The following is a 14,706-nucleotide window of genomic DNA, read 5'->3' as shown; positions in this document are numbered from 1 at the left end:
GACACATTCAGCGACCCCATCCTCCTGGGCCCCAGAGGCAGGCAGCCTGTGCCTTCTGCTTTGCCCAGCACAGTGGTTTTGGGGAAGGCAGTGCTGGGTAGAAATGAATAGAAGTGATGTCTGCTTATTGGGGAAGATGAAGTGCCCAACGTGGAAGTGCCACACCCTTCAACTTTTCCACCAGTGCAACAGTTTTCTATGGTCGGTAACTAAATGACCAGTTGTAGCCCTCAAATAGGTGTCGTGAGCGCGGCATTTCGCTGCTGGCCAGCGTGAAAGCTGATGCTCAAAAAATTTGCCGAGGCAATCGTCGAGCACGTGGAGCCGTTATTAAGTAGCGAGCACCTGGAGCTCTCGGAGGACTTTGCCTGGCTGTCCTGGAGCACAGGGGCCGCTGCTAGCCGGCGGCTGCCTGGAGCTCTCTGAGAACCCTTGCCGTGGCATCCCTCGAGCACGGAGACGCTGCGGAACAGCGCCGACCGGAGCCCTCCGGAGGGACACTGCCCCGAGCACAGGCGAGTGCTGCTCTGCACCGCCCGCACTGGGGCTCGGAGCGAGTGGAGTCCGGGGGTCCCGAGCACGGAAAGCTGGTGCCAAGCGACGCCTGAAACCGGAGCTCTGAGGGGATGAACGCGGATTGGAATGCCCGGCCAGGCTCCCACGCCCGAGTTCTGAGTGAGGACCCTGCTCTGCGACACCAAGGTGGGCTACACTTGTGTAACAACGGGACAATCCCACTCTGCCCACGACCGAGATCTCTATAAGCAACTAAAGCATTTTTTAAAGACGCAGCAACATCACATTACCTAAGCAAGAGCTAGAAAACCTTTCAGGATGGACTTTAGTTAACTTCCCAATACTGAACGTCTTTACCAGAGACTTTTGGGACGCAGTTGGAAATAGACTGTTTAATAACATCTCCCGCCGGGACACGACTGCCGGTGAGCTCGTCCCGGCGTGCAGGGCGTTGGTCGAGCTGTTTGCTGCACAGACCACGCCCGCAGCAGCCCGTCCGTGTTGTTGCTGAGATTCCGCTCCATTCCTCCGCGAGTCTCCAACGCGGCTCCGCCGACCCCTACGGACCCCGCCGCCCCTCCCGCCATCCCCGCGCCCGCACTCCCGTTCAAGCAGCCCTGCTGTCCCGGTTGCCGCAGCTCTTCCAGCCGCCCCTGCGAGCCCGCCCACAGCGTCACCGCGGCGACAGCTCCCGCTGCCGGCATCGCGGCAGCCCCGGCCCCGCCTTCCCCCGCAGGCGCAGCTGCTGCGGCCCCCGGCCCATCCGTGACCCCCGGCGCTGGCCCGTTCAGCCGGGACACCGCTCCTGGCATCGGCCGTGCGCAACTCCGGCACCCCGCACCGCTCCGCCACGGCTTTGATGCGGCCTCCCGGTTCCCACCCGCTGCATGCCGCAGTCCACCCCCGCCGACATCCTTGTGGCCCCAGTTCCAGCCGCAGGACGCCAGCCGGCCCTGCCAGCGCTTCCGTGTTCCCCGAGTGTCCAAGCGGACCCATCCACGCCGCCAGCCCAGCCCCATCACAAATAGCTCCCCCTGCAGCGCCTCCCGCACACCTTCTGGAACCCCCAACACTACAGCGGCCAGCAGTTCCTCAGCCCTCAGCTGCTCTTCACCTGCCTCCACCGCCAACACGGACCAGCGTGTCACCTGTATCCTGCCGCAGCTCCCGACTCTGCTCCTGTGCCTCCACTGACAGCTTCCCTGCCCCCTGCTTCCCTGCCTCCGCCGCCGCATCCTGCGCCTCACCCAAGCGGGACGGGACCACAGCCAGGCACACAAGCCGTGCAAGAAGGGAACGTGACACCCGCTTTAGCAGGACAGACAGAGAACTACTTTGCTCCTCCAAATGCTAACCCTTTGAACCCAATGCAAAGAAAGTCCGAAAAAGAACTAACCCTGTTCCCGAACAGCTCTAAAGTTTCTCCAGAGTTTGGCACAGATTTGGCAACCCAAAATAAAACAGTAGACCCTGACAATTCACCACCATCAACCTCAAATTTAGAAAATTCCCAGGGAGGTTTTGATAACCTTCAACTAACTGACTGGCATGAAGTCAGACGCGAAATTTGCAAAGAGGAAAGTTTAAATTCTTTGGCAATGCCTGTGATATTCAGCCAGCAAGCCAGTGGTCCTAGAAATGGACAGCCATCCCATCTCATGAGATGAAAGAATTACAAAAAACGATAAAGGACAGTGGTATTTTCTCTTCATATTTTAAGCAACTGCTGAAAAGTACCCTGGAAGGTACATACACTCACACCAACTGACTGTAAAAATCTTGCTCATATAATTCTTACAGATTGACAATATATGCCATGGGAACTCAAATGGAAGAGACTGCTTGCAGGGGTCCTAGCCACTTATAGACAATGCACTGATGCAGACTTTCGTGTCCTCACCTTGTCTAAGCTAACAGGTGACCCTCCTGATGATAAAAATGATAATCAAGTGAATTTACCCAGAATGGCGTTAGATGACATCAGAAAGATGGCTCTCAGAGCCCTTTTGCAAATTTAGCCTGCAGGAACTTTTGAAAAAGCTGACAATCTAATTAGCCAAGAGTCATCCGAACCATTTACCACATTTGTAGATCGAGTAATCCGAGCAGCAGAAAGGCAATGCAGTGATGATATAGCTCACCCAATAATGATATGGGACATTATTGAAAATAATGCCAATGCAGAATGCAAAAGAATTATCAAAGCCTTGGGAAAAGAAAAACCTACAGTGCTTGAAATGATTGAGGCCTGCAACAAAATTGGAAGTCCACAGCAAGCAGCGACGATTCAAGCAAATGAACTTGGAAAAACTCTAGGAGAACAAATTCAAAAGGCTCTCACAGCACAGGCAACACAAGCAGAAGCACGAGACAAAAAACTTACTGAAATCCTAGCTGCCTTGCATCTCACCTCCCAGCAACAAGGCAACGCTATGGCTGTTAGGCAAACTGCTGTAACTTCAGGACCTTGCTACTTCTGCAAAAAAACCTGGCCATATCATGAAGAATTGCCCAAACGGCTAAAGGAGCTCTGTAAAGTAGGCTTGATTATGTTAATAGTGATAGTTTCGTTTCATTTGTAGTACCCTGCATACTTCAGTGTGTGCAAAATTGATGAGGAAGAGAGTATCTAACATCTTAGTTGTTCATCAGAACGGGGGAGATATTGGGGAAGATGAAATGGGAAAGTCTTATAAATATGTTTGCTTAGCAAAGGATTTGGAAAATACAGAGACTGAGTGAAACTGAGATGAGAACAAACTTTGAGATTTCGGACCTTGGTTGCTAAGCAGCTGGTGGACAGTAGTGTAGCTAGTAGAAGGTAACTCCCTTTTTTGACCCACAGACAGATCCAAGGGTCATCCCTCAAAAATGTGTAGTTTATCCTAACACCTGACTTCAGAGATCTCTTGTCTCTGTCCGTCCCGACCATCCAGGACCAGCCCTCACCACAGTCTGCTTCATCTCCCCCCCAGAAGCAGGATGAGACAAACAGACACCCCCTAGGTCCCTCAACCATCCTACTGCCACCCCAACCATCCCACAACACCCCAAGACCAAGCAGGGCAGGAGCATTTATTCATGAAGCACGTGCCTTGGTGGGGGACACAGCTTGGGAACATTTCATGGGGAGACACAAGGCAGCCTGGTGACCTCCCTGACCACCTACTGCCTGCTCCTGCCTGCAGCCCCTCCTGCTCAGAGCAGGGCCAGAAGGGCGAGGGGCAGCAGGGACAGCAGGATAGAGAGCGGGGAGTTTGGGGGAGCATCGCCATGGGCGTAGTATTGGGCGACGACAACGTTGGGGTTCCCCTGCGTGGGATCAAACCACATCTGGATGCAGCGACCGCTGCCACGGTGGTGGGATGTGTAGCGGTAGGAGCCAGACCAGATCTGCTCGCAGAGTGCAGCCGCCGTGGGGAACACAAACTTGAACTTCTGGCACATGGCACCCTTGGGACACTGGTTGGTGCCTGGGGGTGGGCAAGGGGTGAAGTGGGTGAAGGGCTTGGGGAAATGGGTGTTGTTCGCCTGTGCATGGGGTGCAGATGGGTCCCACTGGCATTGCTGGGGAAGAGAGAGTTGACCTCAAGGTGGCACAGGGTCTACCCCACATGCCATGAGGACCCTGACCCACTCACATGCACAGGGGACTCTCACCTGGCTGCCACTCCCACCCCATGGGCACCCCCACATCCCTGGACCCACTCACACCCACCAGGGAGGGTGGATACAACTCCCTTGCTCCCCTGCAGCAAGATGGACACTGACTGGAGACCTACAGGAGAGTTGAGGCATGATGGGGGCTGCCCTGCAACCCCCACTCACCTGTAGTCCAGTTCCAGCCCTTGTGCCAGTTGACCTTGCAGGTGACAGCATCCTGGCAATCCTCCCACCACTGCTCACAGTCCTCCCAGCACAGTGGGACATCCCGGATCCGCTCCTTCCTCCAGCTGGTGTCTGCCTGCAGGGCCCCCAGTTTTCTCCAGTTCACCCCAGGGATCCTGGTGGGTGGGTGAGGGTGGGGTCTTCACCTACCTGGTCGATCCATGGCCCCAGGTTAGGGGAACACTCATAGAGACACAAGTCCTGGATGAAGTGGCGCTTGCATTTCTCTGGCATGGCCCCACAGTGGTCCCAGTTGAAGTTGTACAGGTAGGACTGGTCCTGGTGAGCTTCCAAACTCGTGTTGGCAGTGCAGCAGGCATTGTCCTTCCAGAGGATACACTGCACCAGGGCAGCTGGGGCTCAGCTGGGACCCACCAGGACCCACCAGGGCTCAGCTGGGACCTGCTGCAGGTCCAGGGGAAGCACCAGTGCCCGTGGGTGGGTGACACTGGATGATGGAATTCATGTTGGGGCACAGAGCCCTCCAGCCTCCATCCTGGTGACCCCACAGCAAGTGACACCAGTGGAGCTATAGTGCAGTGCATGAGGACCGTACCTGCCCATAGAGCTGCCCCTCAGGGCCAGGCTCTGTTTTATGGTGCTTGGCATCCATGCAGACGTTGAGCAGCGAGTCCTGTGTCACTGTCACTGCTGAAATGGCAGCTGGCCAGGCCAGCAGCAGAGCCAACACCGCTGCCATTGCTCTGCCAGGGCAACAGCAGGTCAGGACAGCAGCACCGAGAGACGCAGTTACAGCAGGGACAAAGTCCCCCGCTGTGCCCGTGGAAGCGCGGCAGCACACGGTCACCGCCCACGCCCACCCACAGTGGGGTCAGGGGTCTTACCTGGGCATGCCAGGGGATCAAGACTCTCACCTGGGGGGCAGCTGGGCTCCAGGTGCTGTGGGACGAGCACAGCTCATCTCAAAGGTCGTGGTGCAGCACAACCCGTGGCCACTGGTCACGGGATGTGGGAATGCAGCGGATTGGGCAGCACTGAGGACACGGAAGAGACAGTGCATCCCACCCTGGCACCCCACTGTGTCCTGGATTGACACTCATGCCTATCCTGGCCCCACGTGCAGCTGGGATTCATCCTCCTGGCGCCAGGCTGGGGCCAGCACCAGCCAAAATCTACTTAGGGCTATTTTTCCTTCCCTCCCGTGGGAGGTGGCCTGATTCCTTGACACCAGCACAAGGGGCAGGACGTGGCCCCCCAGTACCACAGGGTCCCTGTGAATCACTGTGAGGCGGGGAACACCACAGTGGGTAAGAGATGTTGCTGGCAGGGACAGGTACCCCCTGTGGGGTCACAGATGGCCACAGCGTAGAGGCAAGTACCCCTCATGGAATTACAGGCACTCCAGGGAATCACAGATGCCCCGTGAAGGGGGGAGCAGATAGCCTGCAGGAGAGCAGTCCCTGTGGATCGGGAGGGACAGAAATGCTCCAGGGTGAGACATTCCTGGGGCGATCACGGAGGTAAGATACCCTGCAAGGGGCACACACTTCCAAGGTCACACATGATGGGGGACGAGACATGCCCCAGGGATCACAGATGCCCTGAGTAGTGGGGAGGATACCCCTCACAGATGACAGATAATCCTCAAAGGAGCAGATACCCCATCATCATCACAGATACCGCCTCACTGGGGTCACTGGTACCTGTGGGGGGGTCACAAACCCACCATTAGTCACAAATACCCCAACGAGGGGCACAGATATTCCGTGGGGATCACCCCCTGAGGAGAGTCACAATGCTTCCCATCGGGGTCACACATCCCCAGGGGGTAACAGATGTTATGTGTAGTAGATATAATTTGTGGCATTTCTAGGATGATATACGTGATATTAAATATTTGTTGGAGTATACATGTTTGTATTAGGAGTCCCCCCCACCCTCGCAGGCGAAACCTGGTGCGTGTTGAAACCTGATTTACACGTAAAAGGATGTGGCTTGGCCAGGAGGGATAAGGGGATACCCAGGCACTGATCATTGCGTGAATTACCCGAGATGGATATTATAGAAATATTATAGAAATCCTCGGGCAGATACAGGTGAATGCAGGATTCCTGTAAATTTCATCAAGGGATTCAACAACTCTGGACACGGAATTGTTCTTCCTCATCACCAAAAATAAAAAGAAAATCTCATTAACCTACGGATTCTGAATGGAAGAAAAGGCTGACTGCCGAAATCTTGGCCTCAGGCGGAATTTTCCCTATAAAACCCGCCTGTGCCAGGATGGAGGTGTGTGGGCACAGAGGAAAACCTCTGCTGAGGCTGACTCCTTGTTGCGCACGCAGCGCGGGGCTCAGCACTGTTCTTTCCTTGTGGCTGGCTAGATAGAATCTGATCGCAAAATAAATATTTGCTTTTTTTCATTTTAATTCGGCTGGACAAACTCTCACTTATAACACAGACAGCTCCGGGGCGGGTCACGTTCGCCCGGCCCTCACAGCGGCCCCACACAGGACGCGCGGGGGGGGGGGGGGAACATCCACCTGTCAATCAAGCGACGCCCCGCCCCCAGGCGAGGCCACGCCCCAGCCGGGCTCCCCCTGGCGGCCGCGGTCCGCCGCTCTGCGCATGCTCGGTGCGCGGTAACCGGTTCCGGGTTGCGCTCGCTGCTGGCTGGGCGGCCGGCGCCGGGCGGGCGGCCGCGCCATGTCCACGCTGTTCCCCTCGCTCCTGCCCCGCCTCACCGAGCCCCTCTGGTTCAACCTCGACCGCCCGTGCGTCGACGAGACCGAGCTGCAGCAGCAGGAGCAGCAGCACCAGGCCTGGGTGGGCACGGCGGTGGGGGCCGCGGGCCGGGTGTCAGGGGGCCGGGGAGCGGGCCCGGCTCCCTCAGCGGGTACGGGCCCGGGGCGGTGCCCGGGCTGGGGGCTGCTCCGCTGGTCACCGCCTGTGCCCGTGTTTCAGCTTTTGTGCCGCTGTCGCCGGCTCGGGCACCGCTGCTCCCGTGTCCCTCATCCGTCACTATTACCGGAGCTCCCCGTTTTATTGTGAGGGGTTAATTAATAAGATGCTGCTGGAGCTACGCGAGCTCTCTATGAATTAATTAACTAATCTCCCCAGGCAGGCAAAGAGCGATTTGTGATCCTGGTGGCTGATAAGTGTTGGCGATGTGAGCGTGGTTTTGTGCTGCAGTGCCCCTGAGTGTGGGGGGAAGAACATCTATTTGATTAAAGTTAAAAAAAAAAAATCAGTAATTAAGTTTTTATAATTAAATAATAAAGTTTAAATCAATTAAAACTTCAGGACGTAGAAGAGGTTCCAAATCCCTCTGGGTGGGAGGTGCTGACGTATTTTAATTGAGCTTTAATTATCTGCTGTGGTTGTGTTCATCTGGCTGATCAGATTTGTCCCAGATTTGTTTATTTTTTGATAAAGAAATACATAAGCTTTGTGTTAGGGCTTCTGATGCCGCACATGGGGATACCAGTGTCATTGGGACCAGCCTGCTTGGTGCCAGGGTGTTCAGGCAGGTGTCTGGAGCTGCTCTTCCCTGCTTGGCCAGGAGATGCCAGGGAGGCAGCAGGACTGGGCTGGAAACAGGCGTGATCAGCGAGCACCACAAGCCAGCAGCTGAGCCGACAGGGCCTGTTTGCTGGCGTGTCATGGAGCTGTTGGGGTGCTCACCTGCCTCTCTCCTTTCCCCAGCTCCAGAGCATTGCTGAGAAGGACAACAACTTGGTGCCCATAGGAAAGCCAGCATCCGAGGTGGGTGTGTGGGCAGGGAAGAGGGGGGGTTGCCACAGGGCTTGAAGGGCAGATGGGGTTGCTGGAGCTGTTGTGTCCACAGCACTATGATGAGGAGGAGGAGGAGGATGATGAAGATGATGAAGACAGTGAAGAGGACTCGGAAGATGATGAGGACATGCAGGATATGGATGAGATGAACGATTATAATGAGTCTCCTGATGATGGGGAGATCAATGAGGTAATGGTGCGAGACCCCAAAGCAGGGGATGTGAAGTGTGTGGGACCCTGAGCATGAGCTCCAGGAGCTGTCTTCTCTCCTTCACACCCTCAATTAAGTTCTTGCTCTGGAGGAGATCTTAAACTTCTTTCTTCCCTAGGTGGACATGGAGGGGACAGAGCAGGATCAGGACCAGTGGATGATCTGATTCTGCCACAACCACACCAAACCAGAGGCTGGGGGAGATTCTTTGCCCCCCATGGCTCTGGGGGACGGTTCAGTGAAGCTCCTCCTTCCATGGGTGCTGCGTGGGGCAGCAGATTCAGAGGGAAGCCCCACAGGGGAGCCAGAGGGGAGACTGCCACCTGGCATACTGGGACTGACACATCGTTTCTAATAAACTCAGTTTTCAAGAAAACAACCCCAAATCTGGTGTCTGAGGCCACCAGGGAGTCAGGGGGTACCACCCAGGCAAATGCAGGGCTGCTCCCCACCATTGACTGGTGCGCCTGGCAGATCTCCCTGTGCAGTGCAGGCAGGAACACTGCAGGGAGTGAGCCCACTCATTGCCCGCTGCGCCCCACCACAGACCACAGAGCCACTGCCTTTTCTCCAGAGCCCTTGTTGAAGCCGGGGCAGGGGTTGGGGAGTAGCTGCGGCCATCACGAGGCAGGGGCTCGCCGCCCGCTCAGTGGGTGCCGGTGTAGCGGAGCTCGGCGATACCGTCAGGAATGGCGCGGAAGTACTCCAGGCTAGCGCGGTGCACCTTGCAGTGGTATTTGCCGCAGGTCTTGGCGTACTGCAGGAAGTGAGGTGCCCCAGGGAAGAGGACGTTATCAGCCAGGATGGTGGCCCCCTCAGCCAGCAGCTGGTGGCTTTCCAGCAGCCGTAGATCCCGCAGGTAGCAGCGTTTCCAGTGATCCATGAAGACCAAGTTGGCATTCACCAGGCCATGCTTCTCCCACAGGCGCGGTATCACCTCCTCCGAGGGGCCCACGATCAGCTCCACCTGTGCTGCATCACCCTCGGTCACTGGGGCAGGGTGGCAGGGTGCCCACCCACCACCCTGCTTTACAGGGTGGCGAGAGGTCCACATGGGACAGGATCTTCCTCTTCCCACCCACACTGCCCAGCAGGTGCCGCAGTCCCTGCCACAGCAGCAAAGGACACCCACCCATCTCCTCCCCGGTTTCATGTGCAGAGCTGGGCTTTATCCCAGTGCCTGGGTGCTCACCGTCTGCTCGCTGAAGCCGGCCAGGCGGATGACCTTCTCGGCCACGGCGGCGTGTCGGGGGTCCCCCTCGATGGTGTAGAGGCGGGCACCTGGGGGCAGCCCCTGTGCCAGCAGGACGGTGCCATAGCCACAGTACGTGCCCAGCTCCAGCACCCGCAGCGGTGCCCGCTCCAACAGCACCCGCTCCACGATCCGCCCTGACATGGCATGTGCCTCTCAGCAATCCCACCAGTCTGTGCCACCCCAGCCCTGGGCAGGGCAAAGGTGCCAAGCAGTGCCCAGAGGGATGGAGGAGAGCCATGCCAAAAATGCCACAGCCAGGTGAATGATGCCATAGCCATACCAACAGTGCCATGGCTGTGCTGGCAGTGCGATGGCCACGTCACTGGTGCCACAATCATGCCAACAATACTATGGCTGTATCAACAATGCCAATGGTGGTGTGATCACACCAACACTGTCACAGCCACATCACTGGTGTCATCGCCATGCCAGGGGTGCCATGGCCACACTGGCAGTGTCATGCCCTGCGCGGTGTGGAAAAGCAAGGGTGGCACTCACCTTTGTCAGGCCCCACACAGCTGAGGTGCTCACAGTGGTAGCACCACTGATCGAAGGTCTGGAGGATGTGGTGGGGGTCCCCAGGGATGGCATGGGCCAGCAGGTACTGGAAGGCGCGCTGCTCCCGTGAGGTGCCTGTGAGCCGGTCCCGCAGCCAGGCCAGCAGCACCGCCCGGTACAGCAGCACCAGGTAGTGCCGGTACCGGATCAGCAGGGTGACAATGAAGGGGAGGAAGGCCAGGGCAATCGCCGGAGACACCATCACGAGCAGGCGAGGCTGTGCTTTTTTGCACAGTTGCTGAGTTGACTTTGTTAGTTTTGTACTTATCTTGGGAGTTCTTCCAAATGGGAAGTTCTGCACCCTTTGTGTCCACTATCAGTAGCGTAACCTTGGGCCCAGGCTTTGAAAATCTCCCTGTGCAGATATCATTGAAGCATTGTGAGCCCTTTAACCGTAACAAGGCCAATCTCTTTCCTCACAGGGGATGCTGTGGTAGAATGTCCTTCCAGGGTGCCAGCCTCACATCTCCCAGTTATGCCACAAGTTGGCTGTGCTGTGCACCCCCTGGAAGTACCTCTCTCTGGGCTCCAATGCTGCTGGGCCTGTAGGGCTGGGGCACCCCAGGATGCTGTAGACACCCCTGTGCCAGGGCTGGGGAGTGCTGGGGACCCATCTGCCAGGATCCAGATATTGGGGTTGGCAGGGCTGGCATCCCAGGAAATTGTGCTGCTGTGAGGGGCCTTGTTCAGCACAACCCCTTGCACGGCCCTTGGTCCTGCTTTGCTGCTCCCATCCCCCATAATCTGCACCTCACACCCTATTCCCCACACCCTGCTCCCCACACCCTGAGCTGTTGGGGGTGCCCAGCCACAGCGACAGGATAGGGTAATGGGGGTGGCACCTACCTGTCCCCACACTCCAGGCAGGCAGAGGCAGGCAGTCCTGTGTGGAGTCCTGCTGCCACTCAATTATTGATGGTGTCACTGCAGCTGCAGCTGCTCCTGGAGCTCCGGTTACCAGCTCAGTGGGGCTGGCCATGGAGACGGGGCCAGGCTGGGGCTGGGAGGTGGTCCTGGGCTGCACAAGGGGGCCTGGGACTGGGGTACTGATACTGGAGCTGGGGTGCTGATACTGGGGCCTGGAGTATACCAGTAGCGTGGCTGGGGTCCCAATATTGGTGTGTAGTGCTAGGAGCTGTGGTCCTGATACTGGAGCTGGAGTCCTGTCACTGTGCACTGAGAATACTGGAAACACTGAGCAACAGGAGCACGGGGAGCCAGAAGCACTGGGCACTGGGAGCACTGGGAGGCCTTATCAGTGGATACTGGTAACACTGTGGGCCTGGGTACCATGGGAGCATTGGGAGCACTGGGGGTGAGGAGCCTCGGAGCACTAGGATCTGTTGTGGATTAGGAATGGTTCTCCCCTGTTCAGTGCCTCCACCGAGACCCTCCAAACCATGCCCATTCTCTCGCTTCCCTGCTTTCCTCTCCCCCTTCCCACAGCAGCAGGATGGAGAGGAGGCACAAAAGGTAAAGATCGCAGGTTGAGATAAGAACAATTTAATGGCTGTAAGAAACTTAATAGTAACAGCAACAATATTAATGACAAGTGGTACAAGAAAAGAAAAGATTCACATAGAAGACCCCCTTCCGACAACAGACAATACCAGACAGCTCCCTCTGCCAATTTACCTGACAGTGAGTTGGTGTATGACAATGTTGTTCTCTTTTGTCCTTGTGGCATACAGTCCTTGTGCCACAAGGACTGTGTACACCGGACATTTGGCCCTAAAGGGGACTTTGTTATTTGAATTCCTATAGTTGACTCAACCACCAGCACCACTATTTCTCTCCAAGATACTGGGTACCTTGCTCCATGGTGTTCCACATGCCTCAATGCACTACTCAATCATCCTTGAGAGAATGCCTTTTCCTCACGCTTGACAGGAACTGCCTTCAGAGCCTGAGAGTTTTTGTCCTCTTCCCGCTGCCCTTGTCAATGTTCACATCCCAGGACAAGGATCCCAGTTGCTTGGCTTCACTACCATCCCATTCCATATCGTGGGCCAGGATATCCCAGCACTGGAGTAGCCAGGTCGCCAGGGGCTCACCTAAGTGGCAGCTGGAACCTTTTCCCACATCTTACAGCTCACCTGGGGCCATGGACCAGGGGATTTTCCCTGGCCCTGCCTCCTCCTCCTGTTCTGAGGGCCCTGCTTCGCCAGCCCTCACTAACTGAACTGATTTTGTCTTGGATTCCTTCTTCTGTGCAGGGTGTCTGCCCCCAGCACGGGCTGTTCCCTGGTTCAGCTGCAGCTGCCGTGGCCATGGCTCCTGTTGCTGCTCCCTCCTCCTCCCCTGAGGGTGCTGTCCACTGTCCTCTGGAGCTGACACAGCATCCTCCTTGCAAATCTTCTGTCACTTTATCAGACTCCTGTTCAGGGGTGAACTCCCAAACCACTGGAGCAGAGAATTTCCCAAAAGATTGGCCAGTTTTCTCACACATTCCATGCCACTCATGACCATTCCCCCTCGGGACAGGTGTCTGATTTGCCTTCTTGGAAATCCCTGTTCTGCCTCCAAACGTGACTAAACAGAGTGTGGACTGCACTGAGGCATAGCAGACATAGCAACAGGAACGTGCTTTCCTTACCATCCAAAGGGAATTCAAAATTCTCAGAAGCTGTTGTAACAAGCCTGAAGGAGGAAAAGGGGGGAAAGGGAGAAAATCATCCTTCCCCCGTTCCCCCCACAGAGTGGGTATGGTTATTAATTGACTTCCAAAGGTAGTGCTGAAGTAAGGGCAGGAGAGCAGCACTGAATACACATCCCACAGTACCCTCATTGCCCTTGGTATCATCATGTCATAAACTCACATCCCACAGCACAGCAACAAAGAAATGCTGATCCTCATCCCCGCTCCATGAAAAGTCACCCTGAGGAGCACATACAGGAATATATGAACAGAGCCAGGGTTAGCCATGCCCACATGAACAGCCCAAGCACCACTGTGGCCAGTAGCTCTGGACCTAATACAGCAAATGCTGAGATCACATTTGTTTCCAGCCTACTATTTTGTTACCTCAACCCTTAGTGCCCCTATATGCTGGGTAACAAACAAGGACAGTCGTGGTTTAATCCCAGCCAGCAATCAAGCCCAACACATCAGCTTGTCCACTCCCCCGTCAGAAAGATCAGAGAGAGAATTGGAACGGTAAAAGCTGGAAATCTCGTGGGTTGAGGGAAAGCAAAGACCACACAGACAAGCAAAGCAAAACAAGGAATTGCCCACTTCGCATGGGCAAGCAGGTGTTCAGCTATTCCAGGAGAGCAGGGCCCCATCACATTTCAGTTATTTGTGACAACAGACACCATCACTCCAGACATCCCTCTCTTCCTCCTTGCCTGTTATAAATGAAAATTTGTCCAGCCAAATTAAAATGAAAAAATAAAGTATTTATTTTGCAATCAAATTCTATCTAGCCAGCCACAAGGAAAGAACAGTGCTGAGCCCTGCGCTGGGTGTGCAACAAGGAGTCAGCCTCAGCAGAGGTTTTCCTCTGTGCCCACACACCTCCATCCTGGCACAAGCGGTTTTTATAGGAAAAATTCCACCTGAGGCCAGGATTTCGGCAATCAGTCCTTTCTTCTATTCACAGTCCCATAGTTTGATGAGATTTCTTTTCTTGGCAAGGAGGTAGAACAATTCGATGTCCGAGTTGGTGAATCCCTTGATGAAATTTAGGGGAACCCTGCATTCACATGTATCTGTCCGGAGGATGTCCATGATATCCATCTCGGGTCGTTCACACGATAATTAGCGCCTGGACGCCCAAGGTGGGCGGGACCCCTAATACAAACGTGTATACTCCAACAAATATTCAATATCACGTATATCATACTAGAAACGGCATGAATTATATCTACTGCACATAACATTGCCCCCCGTTTATATTCCGAGCACCGGAAGGGAACCTGGGGGCGCTGAGAACACCAGGACCCCTCAGAGCTCCCTGCAGGAGTGCGCAGAGCATCATTCCCTGTGTCCGGGTGTCCCTGTGTGTCCCTGTGTCCGCGTGTCCCTGTGTCCATGTCTCCCCGTGTCCGTGTGCCCGTGTGTGTGTCCCTGTCTCCGTGTGTCCATGTGACCCTGTGATCCGTGTGTCCATGTGTCCCTGTATCCCCGTGTCCCTGTATCCCTGTGTCCATGTGTCCGTGTGTCCCCGTGTCTGTGTGTCCATGTGTCCCTGTGTCTGTGTGTCCCCGTGTCCCTGTATCCCTGTGCCCGTGTGTCAGTGTGTCCATGTATCCCCATGCCCGTGTGTCGGTGCGTCCCCATGTCCCCATGTCCGTGTGTCCCCGTGTCCCCATGTCCCTGTGTCCCCATGTCCCTGTGTCCCCGTGTCCCTGTATCCCCATGTCCGTGTATCTCCGTGTCCGTGTGTCGGTATGTCCCTGTGTCCCCATGTCCCTGTATCCCCATGTCCCTGTGTCCCCATGTCCCTGTGTCCCCGTGTCCCTGTATCCCCATGTCCGTGTATCTCCGTGTCCGTGTGTCGGTGCGTCCCTGTATCCCCGT

At 55.8% G+C, this 14,706-nt stretch overlaps 3 protein-coding genes across 3 annotated transcripts; 1 reads left to right on the top strand and 2 right to left on the bottom strand.

Moving 5' to 3' along the window:
• Positions 1-3,577: 3,577 nt before the first annotated feature.
• On the bottom strand, positions 3,578-5,394 carry LOC110473113 (folate receptor gamma). The gene is made up of 5 exons (XM_021535397.4): positions 5,280-5,394; positions 4,961-5,108; positions 4,555-4,743; positions 4,345-4,480; positions 3,578-3,989 (listed from the first exon to the last, which is right to left on the bottom strand). Exons 1-5 carry the CDS (start codon positions 5,324-5,326, stop codon positions 3,715-3,717), a joined length of 795 nt encoding a protein of 264 aa, XP_021391072.2. The 5' UTR covers positions 5,327-5,394; the 3' UTR covers positions 3,578-3,714.
• A 1,619-nt stretch (positions 5,395-7,013) lies between these two features.
• Positions 7,014-8,757, top strand: ANAPC15 (anaphase promoting complex subunit 15). The gene is made up of 4 exons (XM_021535398.4): positions 7,014-7,191; positions 8,071-8,130; positions 8,213-8,350; positions 8,490-8,757. The coding sequence occupies exons 1-4, from the start codon at positions 7,072-7,074 to the stop codon at positions 8,535-8,537; spliced, it is 366 nt and encodes a 121-aa protein (XP_021391073.1). The 5' UTR covers positions 7,014-7,071; the 3' UTR covers positions 8,538-8,757.
• Positions 8,620-11,879, bottom strand: LOC110473115 (transmembrane O-methyltransferase homolog). Its single transcript, XM_021535400.3, has 3 exons — positions 10,141-11,879; positions 9,564-9,776; positions 8,620-9,338 (listed from the first exon to the last, which is right to left on the bottom strand). Exons 1-3 carry the CDS (start codon positions 10,384-10,386, stop codon positions 9,018-9,020), a joined length of 780 nt encoding a protein of 259 aa, XP_021391075.2. The 5' UTR covers positions 10,387-11,879; the 3' UTR covers positions 8,620-9,017.
• Between the last annotated feature and the right edge of the window lie 2,827 nt (positions 11,880-14,706).

Source organism: Lonchura striata, chromosome 1 (genome assembly GCF_050655825.1).
Source record: "Lonchura striata isolate lonStrDom1 chromosome 1, ASM5065582v1, whole genome shotgun sequence".
NCBI classification, from domain to species: Eukaryota; Metazoa; Chordata; class Aves; order Passeriformes; family Estrildidae; genus Lonchura; species Lonchura striata.
The sequence above is the reverse complement of the archived record's forward strand: the minus strand, read 5'-3'. Positions and strand labels throughout refer to the sequence as shown.

What these genes read in the sequence shown, in the direction of transcription:
- LOC110473115 (XM_021535400.3), bottom strand. Translation starts at nt 10,386, where the DNA reads ATGGTGTCTCCGGCGATTGCCCTGGCCTTCCTCCCCTTCATTGTCACC. An exon ending in ACTGTGAGCACCTCAGCTGT is followed by an intron (nt 9,777 to 10,140) that starts GTGGGGCCTGAC and finishes GATTGCTGAGAG; the next exon opens with GCACATGCCATGTCAGGGCG. An exon ending in CCGGCTTCAGCGAGCAGACG is followed by an intron (nt 9,339 to 9,563) that starts GTGAGCACCCAG and finishes GATGCAGCACAG; the next exon opens with GTGGAGCTGATCGTGGGCCC.
- ANAPC15 (XM_021535398.4), top strand. Translation starts at nt 7,072, where the DNA reads ATGTCCACGCTGTTCCCCTCGCTCCTGCCCCGCCTCACCGAGCCCCTC. An exon ending in TAGGAAAGCCAGCATCCGAG is followed by an intron (nt 8,131 to 8,212) that starts GTGGGTGTGTGG and finishes TTGTGTCCACAG; the next exon opens with CACTATGATGAGGAGGAGGA. An exon ending in ATGATGGGGAGATCAATGAG is followed by an intron (nt 8,351 to 8,489) that starts GTAATGGTGCGA and finishes TTTCTTCCCTAG; the next exon opens with GTGGACATGGAGGGGACAGA.
- LOC110473113 (XM_021535397.4), bottom strand. Translation starts at nt 5,326, where the DNA reads ATGAGCTGTGCTCGTCCCACAGCACCTGGAGCCCAGCTGCCCCCCAG. An exon ending in AGGGGCAGCTCTATGGGCAG is followed by an intron (nt 4,744 to 4,960) that starts GTACGGTCCTCA and finishes GCCCTGGTGCAG; the next exon opens with TGTATCCTCTGGAAGGACAA. An exon ending in GGGCTGGAACTGGACTACAG is followed by an intron (nt 3,990 to 4,344) that starts GTGAGTGGGGGT and finishes GCCCACCCCCAG; the next exon opens with GCACCAACCAGTGTCCCAAG.